Below are 19804 nucleotides of genomic sequence, written 5' to 3'. Positions count from 1 at the left end.
ATTAGACTGTGGAACATCCATATATTGGAATACTACTCAGCAATCAAAAGATCACACTTATTGATATAGATGACAATTTGGATAGAGTTCAAGGGAATTATGTAGAGTGAAAAAACCCTGTCCCTAAAGGTTACACACTGTACTCTTTCATTTACATAACATCCTCAAAATGACAAAATTACAAAGATGGAAGACAGATTAGTGGTTGCCAAGAGTTAGAGTTGTTATATGGGGAGGGAGGTGGGTGCATCTATAAAAGGGAGGTAAGAGGGAGATCTTTGTGGTGAGGTCTGTATTGTTTATAGTGATAGTTACATGGAATTACACACGATAAAATGAAATAGAGCTATATACAGACAATGTACCAATGTCAGATTCCTGGTTTTCTTACTGTACTATAATTACACAAGATGTTACTATGGGGGAAATTGGGTGAAGGTTACATGGACCACTTTGTATTATCTTTGCAACTTCCTGTGAATCTATAATTATTTCAAATAAAAAGTAAGATATAAAAAATCATTTGAGGGCTTTCATCATTAGAGAAATTCTTATTGGATTCAATGGAGGCAGTTTCTTTGGGATCCTTACTTTAATGACATGCTAGAGAAAAATGAAAAGTAGGTGAGAGACTGGGGAAGGCAGTAAGCCTTGCTGTGCAAATTTAGTGAGCCATATGAAATGTCAGAGAGTATATTGATTTTCACAAGACTAAAGGCCTTTAGAATAGAGGTTTCTAAAATAAATAATTCATTTATACAACGTCACCTAATGCATAGCTGTAGTTAATAGGGTAACTCTTGATCATAGGGATGGAAAGGAAGTAGAGGCAGAAACTTCCAGATTCCCACAGTCCCTTCACATGGTTACAGAAAGGCCATAGTGAACTTCCTTCTCTCCTCTCCCCTCAGCTACAGTGCAACTTAGTTTCAGTTTAGTTTTTGATTTGGAAAACTTGAACCATCTCTAGGTAATTTCTAGTCCAGAGAACTTGTACTTGCACAATGTCCTTCTTCGGCAAAGTCCGAAGTTTGGCTGTAGCAAATTTGAATCCTTGTGGGGGTTCCCTTATTAGAGAACAAAGATTAAGAATGACTAGAAATCTTCCAGATGTTGAAAAAGACAATTGAAATTAATTTCTTTGCAGAGGGGCAGAAATAAATTCTAAAGAGTTAATTTACATAAGGCCAGTGTCCAGGTAGCAGGAGGAAGTAACTAACACAGTGCATGCTTTTCTTCTTTTAGTTTTCATCCAGTGCTTCCATAAACCACTTCAGACTGGGCCTCTATTTCCTTATATGCAATAACAGTTAATTGCGGTATCTCATGTGTTTTCTGGCATTATCTTAAATTTGGTTTCATATTTGTTCCTTTTGAGTTGAGAATGGAACTGCCACGTGGAAATACTAAGGTTGTAGTAAGTACCTCAGCTCCGGAAGGAACTCAGAACTAGAGATTTAGACATATAGAACTTGAGGGGCAGTATACAGTAATACTTTGGAGCCACATTTCTTGGGTCCAAACCCTGGTTCTCTAGCAAGTTATTTAACCTGTGTCTTAGTTTTTCAATTTGTGAAATGGAGATAAATGGGGATGAGAATAGTCTTACAGGATTTTGGGAGGATTAGTCAATAAGCCCTGCTAAACATTGTTCACTATTGCTAGTATACTAGTGTTTTCCACTTTTCTCTCCCTGATAGTTTGTACATAACAGGTGCGCAGATAAATATCTGCGACATGTCTCTAATCCCAAGAAATCGTTTGCCTTGGTTGACCCGCTAAATAATATTAAGAGCCTTTCTCTTTAAAGAGAGCAGCAAATTACTTTTCATTAGTATCATCAACATAATAATAGTCTTAGTTGAGAGATTCAGCATGGCAGCATTTCACACAATCGAGCTTCCTTATTGATCATGTCATAAAAGCATTTCTATTTCGTAGGGACTCAGTTCACTTCATACACCCATCCGAAGCTCCTTTTTCGTTAGCCTCCTTCTCCTAAGTGGGCTTATCTGTCTCCTGGTATCAGGAAAGCACTAACTTTTCCTTTGGATTGTTAAGGTAGCAAAGTGACTTTCAAATTCAGGGTTCTGGCTCCGTCTGCAGCTCGGGGAGGAGGAAATGGGGCGGGACGCCTTCGGATTCCTGGGCAGGGCTTGAGTGGCGTATCTCGAGGCGCCGGCGACGCTGGCGTGTGACGTTACTGCCTGACGCAGGCGCAGTGCCGCCCGGCCTCTGTTGGGACCCCTCCCCTCCTCCTCCGCCCCCTTGGGTGTCGGTGGCTGCGGTCAGGGTCTGGACCAGGGCGGCGGGCCCGGGCGGCGGGGCTAGAGGGTGTGGGCACCGACAGAGTTTCGTAGACTGCATCCGGCTCGGTGCTGCTGCTGCCGCCGCCCCTGCCGCCGCCCAAGGCCCTCGGCGTTCCCCGCAGAGAGGCCAGAGGGATTTCGGGCTGCGGTGGCACACGCCCAGGTGAGGGGATGGGCCGGGCCAGGCGGGATTGAGGTCGTCAGCCCCTTTTTCCAGTGTCTCTGGAACTCAACCTGGTTGGAGTCCGAGAGCTTTGGCTTCGTCGTGGCTGCCTGCTGCGGCGGCGACTCTGTCATATTCCTTTGCCATCCTTACCTGCAGCGCTGGCATCTATAGACCGGGGGTTGGAGGTCAGTGGGAAAGTCTGGAAGGGCCATGACAGTCGGATGGCTGGGGACTTTGATGCAGGAGCGGTTCCTGCGGGTGATGGTAAGGTGCTCCACTTGCTGGTGTGTGGACTCGGCGGGAAGGACCAGGACCGTGCACCCGCAGGCTCGGACTTAAGCCTTGCTAGCTGCACTGGGTTGTGGTAGACCCCATGCTGCTTAATATAGGGTCGGTTGACCGAGGGTGGGGAAACCTTGGAACAACCCCCGCTTTCTTCTCCAGGATTGATGTGTTTTGTATTCTGAATTGGTGCTTGCTGCACTGCACTCTGGAAGAGTACGTTTCAGCAGAATTTCCTATTGGTCAAAGGAAGGTGAAGAGAAGTTGAATTTTCCTTCCGGAGAGTATTTGTTGTTGTCGTTTTTTTACCTTCCTCTTGGCCTTAGTGTTGACGTTTGTTAAAGGTAAAAGTTCATGTAAATTTCCTCTTTAAGGAACTAATGGACTTTATAACAGTCTAAGCGCCTGTAAGTTTCAACCAGTTTAGTAGTTGCTGCTTTCACCCTGTGCATAGCAATGAAGTTGTTTTATTCCAAGTTAAATATACAAAGTATAAAAATGGATGAATACCCAGAATACTTTGTTTTGTAACTCTTGAGTGTTACATATAATTATGTGCATATATTATCACCTTTAATCATAACAATCCTATAATGTAAAGTCTACTATTCCCATTTTCTAGATGAAAGAACAGAATAGACCTACAAAGTAACATGTTCAAAGTCAGAGCTGTGACTGAAACCAGGTAATCTGACTCGTTTGCAGTCCCTTAGTCAGTATGCCATACCAACTCCCAAGCACCCTGTGATTTTGCAAGATTTTCATTTGATAAAAAGTATGCCAGGAAGGACATTATGGCACTGTTTCTGCCAGCAAGGACCCATCAGTTTGAGAGAAACTTTTTCAATGTCACATTTTGAGTATATTTTAAACATAGGATTTGATCTCTAGGAAGTTTGGATTACTAAACTCATGCTCTTAAGTACAGTGGTTTTGGGACCTTTGAAAGGCTTTAATTTGGAAGTTGTAGTCTTATTTTGTACTTAGGCGTATTTCTTGTTTGGAAACTTTAAACAAGGAAACGTAATATTGGACTAAAAGAGTTTCCTCCTGTTTGTGCATGATTAAGTAACCAAATCATATAATCAGAAATAGTTATGCTGCCCATAAAGCCAGAATACCTTGTATAATTGGTTAAAATGTCATTCTTTTCAGGTTTAAGATGAAACACTGCAGAAAGGCCTTCTGAAGAAAAGGAGAAGGAAAAACAGAACGTTGCAAACTCTGGAAAAAAAACGTGGGTAAGTATTTTTGGCTAAGTTTTAAAAAGGTCAAATTTTCAGTTAAAGCTCAGAGAAAAATCTTCTGACTTTCTTTTTTTTTTTTTTTTTTTTTTTTGGAGACGGAGTCTCGCTCTCTCTGTCGCCCAGGCTGGAGTGCAGTGGCGCCATCTCGGCTCACTGCAAGCTCCGCCTCCCGGGTTCACGCCATTCTTCTGCCTCAGCCTCCCAAGTAGCTAGGTCTTCTGACTTTCTGCTTCAGTTGTGGTTTAATCTGCCTGTATTGCTGGGGAATGGGGGTGGGGTGGTGGTGATATGTAATGTAACCTGTTAATCATTTTACTTGACTTCTGAGCTATTGATACCTGATTGACAAGTCATGTGCTTAACCTGTGCATTGGCAGGAGAAAGCAAGGAAAGCCTTTGCTTCACAGGTGTCAAAATTCTGTTCTCTCTTTTGCCTGCTCTTTAATCTGCCTATGTTTGTAAAGTGTTTTTAATAAGAAGTTGAGAAAATGAAGAAAAGTAGTTGACTTTTGGTTTGTTTTTCATAGAATATTATGTATGGCTGAAAAGTATATTTTTTCTATGAGTTCTACAGAGAATAATAGAAGACATGATCAAAGGTGATTAAGAAGCATTGTAATTCATTTCATAACTAGCTATTGAGTATCATATGTCACACATCCAGGCTTTTGGTAATAGAGTAATGGTCTTCATGGCCCTGGAGAGCACTACAGTAGTGCATTTTCTCTTAGAAAGTAACATTTTTGTGAACTGATATATTTTCTTTATTTGATAAGCAAGTATGTTTTTGGTTTATGTAGAAGACTAGGAAGTGAGCATTACTCATATATTAAGTGTATTTATAATAAAAAATTTCATATTATTTTAGTTGGTAAAGCAGGATTCTGTATGAGTGCTGCCTTAATGTACAGTGGGAAACTAGGGGTTTTTTTTTTTTTTTTTTTTTTTGAGACACAATTTCACTCTGCCTCCCAGGCTGGAGTGCAGTGGTGCAATCTCTTCTCACTGCAACCTGTGCCTCCTGGGTTCAAGTAATTCTCATGCCTCAAGCTCCTGAGTAGCCGGGATTACAGGCATATGCCACAACGCCTGGCCAATTTTTGTATTTTTGGTAGAGACAGGGTTTCACCATGTTGTCCAGGCTTGTCTCAAACTTCTGACCTCAAGTGATCCACCCACCTTGGCTTCCCTAAGTGGTGGGATTACAGGTGTGAGCCACTGTGCCTAGTGAAACTAGGATTTTTGTAGACTTTATTTTAGCATACTGTATTTCATATTAAAGATAGTGACAGAATTTTTAATTTTTGTGGGAGCTTAGCAAAATTAATTTTTTAATTTGAGAAAAATTTGAGGAATTTATATAGAAGATACATGGTCAGATAGGGAACTGTTTAGGTGATGAATTGGAGGGAGGTGAGCTTTGAAAACTGGTGACCAGTTAGAGGCTATTATAATTATCCAGGTGGGAAATGAGAACTACAGTGCAAATTGGAATTAAGAAATGGAGATGGATTTAATAGATGTAAAGGAGGTAGATGGATAGGATTTAGTGGGTATGAGGGAAAATGAAGTCAGGTAATTTCTTGCCACCATCATCTTTATGCACATATTAATGTTTAATAAATACTTTTGGGATGCTTAGAATGAATTCTCTGGTTTGGGAAACTGAGTAGATTCTGGGGCCCTTTACTGAGGTAGGACGTATAGGAAGAGCAGTAGATTGGGGAACATGATTGGAGGAGATGAGTTCAGTTTGATCCATTAAATCTGAGGCATCTGTGACTTCTAAGAAATGTCATTAGGCAGTTGTATATATGGATCTGAGTTAAGCAGAATACCCAGCTTGAGATGTAAATTTTGGAGTCACAATTTAAAGATAGTTAAAAGCAATGGCAATGGATGAAATCACTCATGGGAAAATGTAGAGTGAAAATAGAAGAGAAATGAGGATGGAGAACAACAGCATTTAAGGGTGAGGCTGAAGAAAATATACCTCAAAGGAGTGGGCAGGGAAGTAAGATTGGGCAAGAGAGTCACAAAAGTCAGTGGAAGAACCAAGTTTAGAGAAAAGGAATGAATATTAGACATCTATAGACATCAAGTAAGATGAGGACAACTAAAGTATCCATTGGACATATCACTTAAGAAATTGTTGATGACCTGAGCAAGAGCAGTTTTACAAGTGAAGCGAATTCACACTGGGTAAGGAATATGAATGTTGAAATAGCTAATGTCATTTACTATTTCAGAAAGTTTAGTTGTAAATGGAGTAGAAAAGGATATAGCTAAAGCTATGAGTTTGAGAGAACGTTTTTGTTTTTTAAGGTATAAGGGATATAAGCACACGTTTGTTTGCTGAAGATAAAGAGTCATCAGAAAGAAAATTGGAAGATAGAGGAATGAGACAAAATAATTGGTGAAGCAAAGTCCCTAAACAAACTGGAAAGGATGTAATGCAAGGGTTCAGGTCAAGGGTACTTTAGATAGACTTCTACTGAGACAGGAAGGAAGGAAAGGAAGGAGGTGATGATGATTATGTATACAGATAAATTTGTAGGAGGCAGGGTAAAGGGTTACTCTACAAAGTTTATGCAGGAGACTCTGACTTATGGTAGAAAGAGGAAAGAGTTCACTCTTGTTATCAGTAGAATTCTTGGTGTGGCATTGCTGACTCCTGATCTTTTGGTAGGGAGGAGGAGGAGAGTGAGGTGGTTTAGCTTAAGATGACATATATGAATCATCAAGTTAGAGATACCTTGAAGATCTCTTGCAAAATTACCCTTCTCATACTTTGTATTAGTGTCTGTGGCTAAATAACAAATTGTCCCAGAACTTAGGGGTTTAAACTGATAAACATTTATTATCTCAGTTTCTGTGGATCAAAAATTTGGGAATTACTAAACTGGGTGCTTCTGGCTCAGGGTCTTTGAGGAGGATGCAGCAAAGATGTAGGCTGGGACTTTAGTTATCTAGGGTAGTGGTTCTCAACCTTTTTGGCACTAGGGACCAGTTTCGTAGAAGACAATTTTTCCATGCACCCGATGGGTGGGGTTGATGGGGGGATGGTTTCAGGATGAAGCTCTTCCACCTCGGATCATCAGGCATTAAATTCTCTTAACCTAAATCCCTCGCAGGTGCAGTTCACAGCTGGGTTTGCACCCCTATGAGAATAATGCCACCCGCTGATCTGACAGGAGGCAGAGCTCAGGTGGTAATCCTCACTCACCTCCGGCTGTGTGGTCTAGTTGCTACCAGGCCACAGACCAGTAGCAGTCTGCAGCTTGGGGGTTGGGGACCCCTGATCTAGGGGCTCAACTGGGGCTGGAGGATTTAATTCCATGATGGCTCACTAGTTTAGCTGCTGGATGGAGACCAACAGCTTTTTTTGTCATAGTCACATAGAAGTTCAATTTCTATTATAGTAATTTTCTTGGTTCACAGGAATTGGCTATTGTGTGGATCCATTTGGCTCTCTCCCTAGCAACACTCTAATTAAAAAAATATTTTCTTTGAACTTGATCTGATGAGAGTGTTGGTAAACACATGTGACCATTTTCCCCGTCCCTGTCTCCCAAGTCCCTGTTTTTTTGGGTGGGTATTTTGAGTATGTATCAGGTGAGGGTTCCTGACCCAAGTGGCTTAAGACTGGAAGATATAAGAAAAGCCTAAATGCTACATAGGAAAAAAGAAATAGTTTTATTTCAAAAAATCCTTTAGAATTTTTCTTTGTTGATGCATCATTTTAGCGTTATTTAGTGTTTTAAAATATTTTAAATAAACATGGAAGTGAGAAATTGAATTGTTGATTAAAAGAAACTTACAGAATATGTTTGTCAGCCAATATGAAAAAAGCATAAATGAAGCCCTATAACTAATTAATTTATGGTATGGGGACTAACCCTTTCATTCATGGTAATTTCTATTGATCTCTTTGTATCGCTCAACCATATTAAGGAGTATGCTGAAGGTAGTAATTACCACTAAAGTATTACTATTAAAAGTAGATAATATTTAAAAGTCATGATTTCTTCTAGATTTGGAGAGATTGTAGTTAGCTCTCTCTATCCTCTTAGTTGATACGTTTTCTACAGCTTTTTAAGTTTTTGAGGCCGGGCACAGTGGCTCATGCCTGTAATACCAGCACTTTGGGAGGCTGAGGCGGGCGGATTGCAGGGTCAAGAGATCGAGACCATCCTGGCTAACACAGTGAAATGCTGTCTCTACTAAAAATATGAAAACAAAATTAGCCGGGTGTGGTGGTAGGCACCTGTAGTCCCAGCTACTCGGGAGGCTGAGGCAGGAGAATGGCATGAACCCAGGAGGAGGGGCTTGCACTGAGCCGAGATTGTGCCACTGTACTCCAGACTGGGTGACACAGCGAGACTGAAAAAAAAAAAGTTTTTGAAAAAATTATTTTGATAAGTATTTAGGTGAACTAGCATAAATTTCTGACTATGGAGGTGAGGTTTGGTAAAATACAGCATATTTGGTTGGATGATATGACTTCTTAGATGTTGGGAGTTCTTCCATATATAAACATGAAGAATCATTTTTGTAGCATAGATTATGATATTAAAAATTATGTTTGTTTCGTTTGCTGATTTATAGTGTTTGGATCATCAGTCGCCATACCTGAATATTTCTTTTGCCTGGTATTTGATTTGCTTCTAAGAATCATGCTAACTAGTACTTGTGGAACTATGTTATTAATATTGGTACTTTCTTGATTGTTATTTGTGGCAACTAATTTCTTTTTGTTATAAATATAAATTCTGTTATTAAATGTTTTTCGGCTGGGCACAGTGGCTCATGCCTGTAATCCCAGCACTTTGGGAGGCTGAGGCAGGTGGATCACCAGGTCAGGAGATCAAGACCATCCTGGCTAACACAGTGAAACCCTGTCTCTACTAAAAATACAAAAAATTAGCCGGACGTGGTGGTGGGCGACTGTGGTCCCAGCTACTTGGGAGACTGAGGCAGGAGAATTGCTTGGACCTGGGAGGCGGAGGTTGCAGTGAGCCAGATTGTGCCACTGCACTCCAGCCTAGGCGACAGAGAGAGACTACGTCTCAAAAAAAAAAAAAAAAAAAAAAATTTTTTTTACTTATTGTAAGGAATGAAATACATTTTAATCGTTTACTGCCATGCACTTTATTGTTTTTTAGCTTTTAGCTTTCACTTTTTTTGTTGAATTGATTTTTTTCTTTAAGAATATTAATAAAAGTAGCTTAGCTACTACTGCTGTAATATTTTTTGTCAAGTGCTGTGCAATGAATTTTATGTTTGCTTTATGTTTTTAATACCTTCAGCATCTCTTCAAGGAAGAGATGACCATCCTACTATTTGGAAACAGGCTCAAAGAGATTCAGTAGCTTGCTCACAGCTAACAGAAGTATAAAAGGGATGAAGCCAGCTTTCCATTTCAAACCTGGTTTTAAAGCCTACTCTATTTCTAAGATACCAGACAATTTCTATCATTTCTGATTGAATGTTATTTTACCACATAATTCTGTTGGGCTTCAGAACTAGTTAACAGGTGAAATTGTGTTGTGTATTGAATCCTGGGACTGAAAAGGACCTGGAGTGACCCTTCCTAGGTAGTAAGGATTATACTTAATCTATTTTACCTAAGAGGATAATTGTTTATTTTGTCTGCATTTGAATAAACAGAATAGGACATTATATAATTTTGATTTATGTGCACAAAGATGCTGACCTTGGCTAGAATTATTAAGGAGGCTAAGTTTGCACTTGTTGCCCATCTTGTTTTGAAGATTTTCCCCATCTTTAGGAATCTTAGGCTTTTTGGGATATTCATATGTCCTGCTTCCGAATGAGAAAAGCACTCTAATGAATCAATTTACACGAATGCCACATGGTAATCATGAATGGTAGATATTATTGAAATCTCATTAAGATATCTTTGCATTCGTAAAAGTATTGGTTAGCATTCTATTTAAGTAAATGGATGGTGTAATTTTAGGCCTTGTTGTATCATGATGGGAGCAATTTTTAAGCAGAGAGGGCCCTACAAATCACTGTACATGTAATGGGTAATGCCAACCTTTTTATACATTCCAATACTATCTTAAATGTATAAAGTTTACATAATTATTTTAAGTGAGATATTCAATTGCCGCAGACACATATTTTGTATACTTTATCTGTGTAGCATCATAGAGTTGGAAGGAACTTGACAAAGTCATTAGTTCCAGGCCATCTACCTGAGGCTTGGTTACTGCTTTGATCATTTTTGTCACTTTAGAAATAGTTTACATGAATTAAACACTCCTTGAAACTTTATTTTGAATAAAGATGTTGTATGATCTGATTTGTATTTTACTTTTGGGATCTCCTTAGGCCATGGGAAAGATAAACAATCTATTCAGGCAGGTCTTTTGTTTTGGTATCTACTGAGCTATTTGGATCAATGACTTGGTGTTTTAATTGTTAAGGAGGAGATAAATGTCTTTAAACTTGATAACCCTACACAAATTATCTAAAGATAATTTGTTACATGTGTGCAGAAACCAAACAGTTAAAAGTTTTCAAGTTAAGCGTTTGCTCTGCAGCATTTAATATTGATCAGTAAATGTAGAAAGCAATATAGAAATGTGATTGTACAGAGTACATAATTCACAGAATTTCTTGTATACAGTAATGGTACTATGTGCTAACAGGTACTTAATCTTGGTGATGAAGAGAGTGTATGTTGGTGGAGTTCAAAGGAGAGCTCTAAAGTTGGTTTATTTTCCAACCCTTAAAAAACTATGATTAAATCCAGAAGACTTTAATATAATGGTCTGAAGATTTGTGGATAGCTTAGGTCCAAAGATTGTGATTTCATTGTTGCATGAGGGATTTGGGTATGATTAAATTTTTTTTTTCCATTTTTGTTCTCTTTGGAATTGGGGTGTTAAAATATTGAATATTCTGTTTCTTTACTTTTTTTTGGCAGGCCGGTTGTAGGGGGTGGGCAAGAAATACTGTATTGAGATCTCTTCTTAGCTCTAGCAAATGAGAACCAGTTTTTCTTTTTTCTTTTCTTTTTTTTTGAGACAGGGTCTTGCTCTGTCACCCAGGCTGTTATGTAGTGGCGCAATCATAGCTCACTGTAGCCTTGACCTTCCAGGCTTAAGTGCCCTTCCCATCTCAGCCTCTCCAGTAGGTGGAACTACAGGTGCTTGCCACCACACCCAGCTAATTTTTATATTTTTTTGTAGAGACGGGGTTTCGCCATGTTACCCAGGCTGGTCTCCTGGGCTCAAGTGATCCACCCACTTCAGCCTCCCAAAGTGCTGGGATTACACGCGTAAGCCACAACACCCAACCAGAGAACCAAATTTTCTTGAGGGTATGAAAGATCATTTAGGAGTGTCTTTGGCCCTGAATACATTGGAAATACTTGCCTGTCTTTGACAATAGCTCATAATGATGTATTTTTTATAACGATGCATTTATTTCATTCATTTACGAAGCAAATATTTATTGAAAGACTGCTCAATGCCAGGAACTTTGTTGGGTATTGGATACCCAGATGAGTTCTGCTCATCCTTAAGGAGCAGCCATTAGTGGGGGAGATAAATTTCTAAACCGATAATTACAATACAGCGTGATAAGTACTAAGAGACAGGTAGTCATTCAGGCAGCATTTATTTAGAATTTTTTATATTGTTAGGCATTCTACTAAAGATTATGAATATTCTAAATCTTACACTTTTAATACTCAGAATTTCTGAGTTGTGTGGTAGAATTTTTAAGCCCAATAAATATTTATTGAATGGATAAGCACAAACATATAAAAATGGTTATATTACACTTTCTGTGTTGCTCCAAATAATTAAAATCAAATATACTTTGCCATGACAGTGCCACGGTAAGCTGTGGCTCTTCACAGCTAGGTCTTCTCAAGTGGTAAGTAATGTTATATGGACATATTCAAGCTTAAGCTTGATAAAGGAAACCTTATTTCACACAGTTCTGTTCAACTTATGGGATATTTGTTTTAGAGGAGCCATGAAGCCCTGGAAGAAGATTAACCAGTGCAGTGAGCTTTCTTGAGGATCTGTGGGCAGGTTCACAGATGGGAATTGGGAAAATTGTAATCAACCAGTTTTTTCCAACTCTCCTTCTTTGAGTTAATCAAATCTTGCTGCGATGGGGTGGAGTTGGGGGATTTGGGTCAAGCTGTGGTGACAAAAGTTCTCGCATCCATAATTCCTTTCAGCTGTCACCCTAGGGTCATCCTTCTGCTAGCTGTTATTCCACAAATTAAATGTTAAGAAAAATAGAAGGGGAAAAGGGACAGTAGAAGGTAGTGGGGTTATAACAACAACAACAACAACAAAAAACTGGGAGTAATAAGAAGAAAAAGGATGAAATAAAAATGTTTTTAAATAAATATGAACTTGACTCATACTTTAAAAATATGTGGAAGCAATCAGAGTCTGTCATTTTTTTCTCTACAGAATCTCCTTGCATTTGGGTTCATTCTTTCATCTGTTCTTCCTGTTCTGATAAAAGAAATGTTCCTCTTTCTGTCAAAAGCTAGTTCCTGCACATATGTATGCTCTGGATTGAGATTTTAAAAATCTTATATATTAACTATTGTGTGCTTTCAATCATTTGGTTTCATGGTTTCTTCTAAAGCACACAGTCATGTTTCTTGTAAAGAAAATTGTCCTTAGATTTGATAGGCCTAGTTATAAATAATAAAAACACAGTGCCTTGTTTTGGGTTTCCCCAGAAACAAACCTGGGATAAAGTTTCAAGGGAATATAGTTTATTGGGAAATGATCATAGGAAACACTGGTAGGAGTGGGGAAGGAAGAAAAGAAAGGGATAGAAGTGAATAAAGGGCATTATTCTGGCAGTTACCACTGTGGGCATCTGGAGCTCACTCACATTGGGGACTCTCAGACATCAAATAAACTACCCTTGGAGTTGTCCCAAACCAAGAGCAAGGACAATTTGAGTGTTAAATCCACCAACTTCCTAGCCATAATTGACATGAACCCTCTGACATTTCTAGTTTGTCCCTGGAGTGCAAGCTGAGTGTGTCCTTGCAGTCAGAAAGCAGCTCTCAGCAGGGTGTCACAGGTGTTCACAATGAGCAGGTTTTCTGTGTAGTGGTGAGTGCCAACAGTATATGGGCAAGACACCAATAGCATTGGCCACCAATAGCAAACATCTATGATGTACCAGAAGTTCTAAATGCTTTACATATATCAACTTACCAGTTTTCACACTATAGCTCTATGAGATAGGTACTGTTGGTATCCTCACTTTACACATGAGGAAAGAGTACAGAGAGGTTAGGTATTTTGCCCACAGTCACACAGCTATAATTTCAGAACTGACATTTGAACCCAGGTGAAGCATAGCATAGAGTCTATGCTTTTAATCCATATAGTGATCTGCTTCTGGAACAATGTAGTCTGAAGCAGCATCTTTTGATTCTACTGTTGTTCCATAATAACTGCCTTCTCTTTCTCACTTTCCCTCATCTCTTTTGTTTTAGTGTTCTGTATCCACTTCCTTATTTGTAGCTATCTCCTCCCCTCCCTGCAATTCTAGAACATTGTAGGCATTCCTCTTTCCATTTTACACTCAAGGCTATCATATCAAATAATTCTTATTAAGGTATTAACTGATATTTCTGAGTTTATGTGAAGGCCTCTGAGTTTGATACTGCTTAGTGAGTATCTGCATTTTAATTACAGAATACAAATATTTAAGAACCACAGAAAGATGTGATTATAGAGTTACAGATGAATAGGTTAGAATTTTGGGATTGGGAGATACCTATACCTTGGCCATGGTTATAAGGAGAGGCCAAGAAATGTGTGCTTAGGCAAAAAAAAGCTGTTTTTCCAACTACAGCATCCTGTCCTCCAACCATCACTTTGTCTTTTTCTTTTTAAATTATGGAAATATTACATGCCAGTTGTAAAACAAACAATATGTGAGTGCCCAAAATAAAGTGAAAGTCTGGTTTTGCTGCTGCTTCTCCTTCCCCCAGAATCTCTTCCCACTGATTAGATTAGATTCAAGCTATATGCATCTTTGGCAGGAATATCACAGAAGTGAGACTGTGTTCTTCTATTAAGAGGCTCACAGCTTTGACTTATCCTATTGCTGCTGGTATTTACATTGATCACTTAACTTGCCTTTCTCCAAGTTCCTCTTTTCCGCTTTGTCATTAATAAGTATTTTTTTTGGGATGGGGGAAGAGTTATTTTGATGTGACTATATTGTTAACCATCAACATTTGATTATATTGCTATGGACTCAGATACCTGTTTTTTTTTTTTGTTTTTGAGACGAAGTCTCGCTTTGTCACCCAGGCTAGAGTGCAGTGGCACGATCTCGGCTCACTGCAAGCTCTGCTTCCCAGGTTCACGCCATTCTCCTGCCTCAGCCTCCAGAGTAGCTGGGACTACAGGCTCCTGCCACCACGCCCGGCTAATTTTTTGTATTTTTAGTAGAGACAGGGTTTCACCATGTTAGCCAAGATGGTCTCCATCTCCTGACCTCGTGATCCGCCCACCTTGGCCTCCCAAAGTGCTGGGATTACAGGCGTGAGCCACTGCGCCCGGCCTCAGATACCTGTTTTATTAAATGGGTAGTAATCCATTACTATCATTTATTTTTATGTTAGTCTGTCCCAGGTTTTTCCAGTGGGAGCCTCTTTAAGCTGGCTTCTGTGTCCTTTTGACATGTTTGTATCATTCTTTGGGTACTTCTTTCCTTTCTGGAAAACAAGGCTTATCTTTACTTTCTGTCCCTTAGTTGTGGAGTCAGCCACTTTTGCAAGGGACCCTGTTTCCTCTCAGCAGAAAATGGCTTGTAGAAACAAAGTTTTCTGCTCCTTTTTATTGAGGTGGTGTTGCTCTCAGGACCTGTTAGTGAACACATGCATGCACATACATAGTACATAAATACATTTCCAGCTCTATTTATTTCTGTATCCATTTGTGTTGAAAACCATAGCTCCAGTTCTTATCTACCATTTTAGGTTTCATTCTAATTTTCTTCCTTTATATATCTCCAACAGTGAGACATTGTAATAATGGCCCCCATTATCCTTAATATATTTATTTACTTCATCTCCCAGGTGTGTCTTCCTTATCCTACTTCTGGTCCAACATACTTTTCAGCTTGTTCTCCTGCATGGAAACCCTACTTAGCTCTTTTGGATCTGTGACCTTTCTCTTGGGCTCTGACACCCTATGCCCGGCAGCCTTCCTGAGTAGATGCTTTTTTCTCTCTGCTCAGGCTCACTCCTCTCAGCCTCTGAAACCTTAAGCTGGGTGCTTTTCCTGTGCCGCCTCCTGCCCCTACTGGCCATGGATGTTCTTCTCCTTCCACTCAGGCTCCAGCATCCTATGCCTGACTTCTTTCCTACAAGTGTATGCTCCTCATCTCACTCTGCTTAGGTGCTGCCACTACACAAGCCTGTCCATCATGCCATTGGATACTTAATTTATTCATATCAGGCTCTGACATCCTGCTCTAGGCCGCTGAGACTCCTATCTGTCTCTTCCCCATGTGCAGATGCATGCTTTACTCTGCTTCACCTTGCAGCTTTTAGTTTGAACTGTCACGAAGGGTAGAGGAAGAGGAAACAACCAATTTGTATTTTGTTCCACCATTTGCTCCAGGAAGATTTTGCAATAGATTACCATATCCATCTCCAGTCTCTCACTATTAAGGAATTGGCGATATACTACTTCATGTGGCTGAACATATAACAACATTTTCGTTTGGATTCTGTGTCTAGTGTTGCCTTACTTTATACCAGAATATCTACTTCTTACTTTAGGGGCTTTATTCAATCTTAGCCTTTATTTCTGTACTTGCTCAAAATATGTTCTTTTAAATATTTAGCCTTTATGTGTTGATTTATCTTAAAGGCTTTGCATTAATCTAATATTCGGGAAATATTGATTGAAACTTGTTTGATACTGTAGGGTTTCTGTCTTTACAGCCTAAACAACCTCTTTCCACATTCTTTTTGACTGTGGTTTGTTACAATGGTGGGTCATGATTATTTTAAATGAGGTCTTTTTGGTGGATAGATCATTTCCCCTTGGATTTGATTAGAAACAGATTTCCTTTTTATATGGAGAACTGAATGCTGGGACATATCTCTCATGGAACTTTCCCTTAGAGTCTTTTCCTCCTTAGTGATGTGCTGGCTAGCAATCTGTAGAATGGTAAAAATAAGTATGAAATAGATACATATATTGTTTTATAATATGTAAACCATTATGTAATGTGTGAATATTTGGTTTTAGATTTTTTAAGATAGTTTTTTTTCAAAGTATTTGCTTCCTTTTAAAAGTTAAAAAAAAAAAAAAAACTTAAGAGGGAAGAAAGAGCTCATGTTGTAAAGTTAGCCCCCAAATTTTAAGGTTCTGATTGACAGGGATTTTTCAAAGCTTTGAAAAATACAAGAACATTTTTTATGCAATTTCTGCATTGTAGGAAAAAAAGGATTATTGTAAACTGAAAACATTTGCGTAATCTTCTCTAGCTCTTTTGCCTTTAGGTTTTCATATCACTATGAATAATAAACCTTCTGTTATTGAATTCTTTATTATTTTCTTAAGAGATGTTTAATTTGCCTTTGTAAATTATATGATTTAATCAATGTAGAAATATGATTCATAATGTGTTGTAGATTGTGTCTGGCAATGTCGTCTCATCCAGTTTTTATTTATTTATTTATTTCAGAAGGGATCTCCCTCTCTGAACTGGGCTGGAGTATAGTAGCATGATTATAACTCACTGTAACCTTGAACTCCTAGGCTCAAGCAATCCTCCTGCCCCAGTGCCCTAAGTAGCTGGGACTACAGGTGCACACCACCATGCATGGCTAGTTTTTTATTTTTATTTTTTTGGCAGAGATGGGGTCTCACTCTGTTACCTAGGCTGGATTCCAACTTCTGGCCTCGAGAGTTCTTCCCATCTTTGCCTCCCAAAGCACTGGGATTATAGGTTCCTGGCCTCGTCCAATTTTTAAACTTGTTTTATGGTGTCCAAAGATAAAATGGTTTAGAAAGTTAAGTCAGATGTACAAAATTTCAATTAGAAAGTTATCCTTCCATATTCTTTACTGCAGAAAAAATTTGCTATTTTTGTAGTTATCTGTAAAAATCTCCTCTGCTGTTGAGTCTTAAAGTAGTACTAACTGTGTAGGTCTCTTTGTGATTAAGTCTAGCGTTTTTGTTCTTTCTGATTTATTATGAGATAATTTTGTTATCAGTAGGTTGGGTTAGTCATATGTTACTATGGTATTATGAAGGAATATTTTCTTGTTTCTTGGATCATAAAATATGAACTTTTTCCTTTTTATTGTTGGTACATCTCAATATTCATATTCATTCTACTACTGTGTGTGCATATATACATATACACACATATCTATATACATATGTATATGCACACATATGTTTATGCATACAAATATTTGTCAGAAGTTGGGTCACAGTTCTACAGTGAATTTTTCTTTATCTTAAGCATCTGATAGCAGGAGGTCTTTTTACTGTTCTGACTACCTAGAGTGAATCTGAACTGGGAAGCTTGTTTCCCAATGGGATAATGGAGAATATATAGAGGTGATGGAGGGTAAGAGGAATTTATCTAACTTAATATACAAATATGACAGTATTAAGTGGTGGCTTTGGGACAAGTCTGGATGGATTTGTTTAATGTAGATGGCTAGTACTTCTGATTGTTGAGATGCTTTTGATTAAAGAATAATCACGCCGGGTGCGGTGGCTCACGCCTGTAATCCCAGCACTTTGGGAGGCTGAGGTGGGTGGATCACCTAAGGTCAGGAGTTCAAGACCAGCCTGACCAACATGGAGAAACCCCGTCTCTACTAAAAGTACAAAATTAGCCAAGCGTGGTGACGCATGCCTGTAATCCCAGCTACTCAGGAGGCTGAGGCAGGAGAATTGCTTGAACCTGGGAGGCAGAGGTTACAGTGAGCCGAGATGGCGCCATTGCACTCCAGCCTGGGCAACAAGAGCAAAACTCCGTCTCAAAAAAAAAGAATAATCACATTCCTCTTATTTTGAGCCAGAGTATAGTAATTGAACCTTAGTCAGTGCTTACATTTAGAATGATGAAATCAGGACATTACAGATATGATCCATTCTCTTACATTTTAGTAGAAATGTGGGCATTTTTGTTGTATTTTTGTATTCTCATCATTGAAAGAAACAGAAAGGCGATTTAATCAACTTTATTAAATTCACCCTTTTTTCCCCTTCATGATTTCTGTTGCAATTTTATAAACCTCTGATTGTAAATTTAACCTTTGACCTCTTTTAGGCCTTTAGATGTTGTTCTGGAAAAACTTTAGTAATGGATCAAAGGAAGAATGAGAGTATTGTCCCTAGTATCACTCAGTTAGAAGATTTTCTTACAGAACACAATTCCAATGTTGTTTGGCTCCTTGTCGGTAAGTGGAATATTTTTCTTCTACTTTATTGTGTTTTAAGTATGGATTAACAGCTGCCAGATTTTAAACAGTGGTTGACTGAAGTTGGAACACTAACACTACCATTTATTTATTTTTAGGAAGGAAGATTGTTATTTATATTTCTTGAACATTTGTTCTGGAAACTGGTCTGAAATGCTCTACTTTTTCTTAGGCTGTCTTCTCATCTGACTTAGGGGAAGTGGAAAGAGAAGAAAAACATTGTGCTTAGCTTATCTTTGCGGTTTCAGGTCACCTTGCCTACTTCTCAACTCAACGCGCACACAAACACTTTTGTTTTGTTACAGAAATAATAAATCCTCAAATATAATTTTACTGTAAAAATAATTCTATTTTTATAGTAAAAGAGAATTATATGCTAATCTTTTAATCTCTCCTCACTCCTTATGCACTTGGCAGTGAGATCTGCTATTAATTTTTTTTTGTATAATCTAGAAGTTTTCCAGGTATATACAAATAACTGAAACTAAATAGCAGAGAGAGAAAGGAAATATGAGTGAATGAATGAATGAATATGAATGAATAAGAGGGAGAAATACAAAAATAATACCGGGGAAGGGAGAAATTATTGTAGACTGTTCCTGCTCTGGAAGTTTTCATGGGAGAATGGTATTTGACTTTAATTTTGGCATAAGAATTGGAGACAGAGGAAATTAGGAAGGGTAAGAGAGGAAAGGAAGGGTAACGATAATTTGTCAAACATCTTCTGTGTGCTAGATACCAGGTTGTACATATGTTGTCTCAATGCTCAGAGTAGCTTTATAAAGGTAGGTTTTTATTCTTTTCCTTTTAATTCCCTGTTGGGGAATTGAGGCCCTTAAAGATTAAGTAGTTTATAAGGGTTATACAGGTGTTTTTTTTTTTTTCTTTTTTTCTGAAGGGCTGCTTATGCTTCTTTCATGACACCCAAGGGTGTGGGTAGGAATATGTATGAGTAGAGGTGAAGTGTCTGTTCCCTTTCCTGTCACCTAGAATTTTTCAGACTTTTTTCTGTTCTAAACACTTCCTTTCTTTAAGAAAAGAACAGCAACAGTAACAAGCAGAAAAACATTGAGCAATTGTTTAATCCCTCTGTTTTACTATGAGGGTAGGGGGGCATGATATAATGAAAAGACTACAATTCATTGGAAACAACTGGTTGAAAAGAACCTCAGTGAATAGATCTGACTGGAAGAAAAAAGAAGTTTATATAATATCACTTTGTTTCTTACTGCCAGCGAGCAGGGAATAATCGACTTTGCATCAGGAGTTTGCAACAAAAAAAATGTGTTGATCCAAGTGATGCCTG

At 38.6% G+C, this 19804-nt stretch overlaps 1 protein-coding gene across 6 annotated transcripts in view; it reads left to right on the top strand.

The window, feature by feature from the left end:
- Positions 1-2220: 2220 nt before the first annotated feature.
- KIAA1109 (KIAA1109 ortholog) overlaps positions 2221-19804 on the top strand; it is a 215483-nt gene continuing 197899 nt past the window's right edge. For all 6 annotated transcript variants that reach the window (XM_023217544.3, XM_023217545.3, XM_023217546.3 and 3 more), the window contains exons 1-3: positions 2221-2472; positions 3913-3998; positions 18348-18477. In XM_023217544.3, the coding sequence (XP_023073312.2) occupies positions 18381-18477 (97 nt within the window). In that variant the 5' untranslated portion in view covers positions 2221-2472; positions 3913-3998; positions 18348-18380. The remainder of the gene's footprint in view (positions 2473-3912; positions 3999-18347; positions 18478-19804) is intronic.

This window comes from Piliocolobus tephrosceles, chromosome 3 (genome assembly GCF_002776525.5).
Source record: "Piliocolobus tephrosceles isolate RC106 chromosome 3, ASM277652v3, whole genome shotgun sequence".
In the NCBI taxonomy this organism is placed as follows: Eukaryota; Metazoa; Chordata; class Mammalia; order Primates; family Cercopithecidae; genus Piliocolobus; species Piliocolobus tephrosceles.
This window is presented reverse-complemented; position numbering and strand designations above follow the sequence as displayed.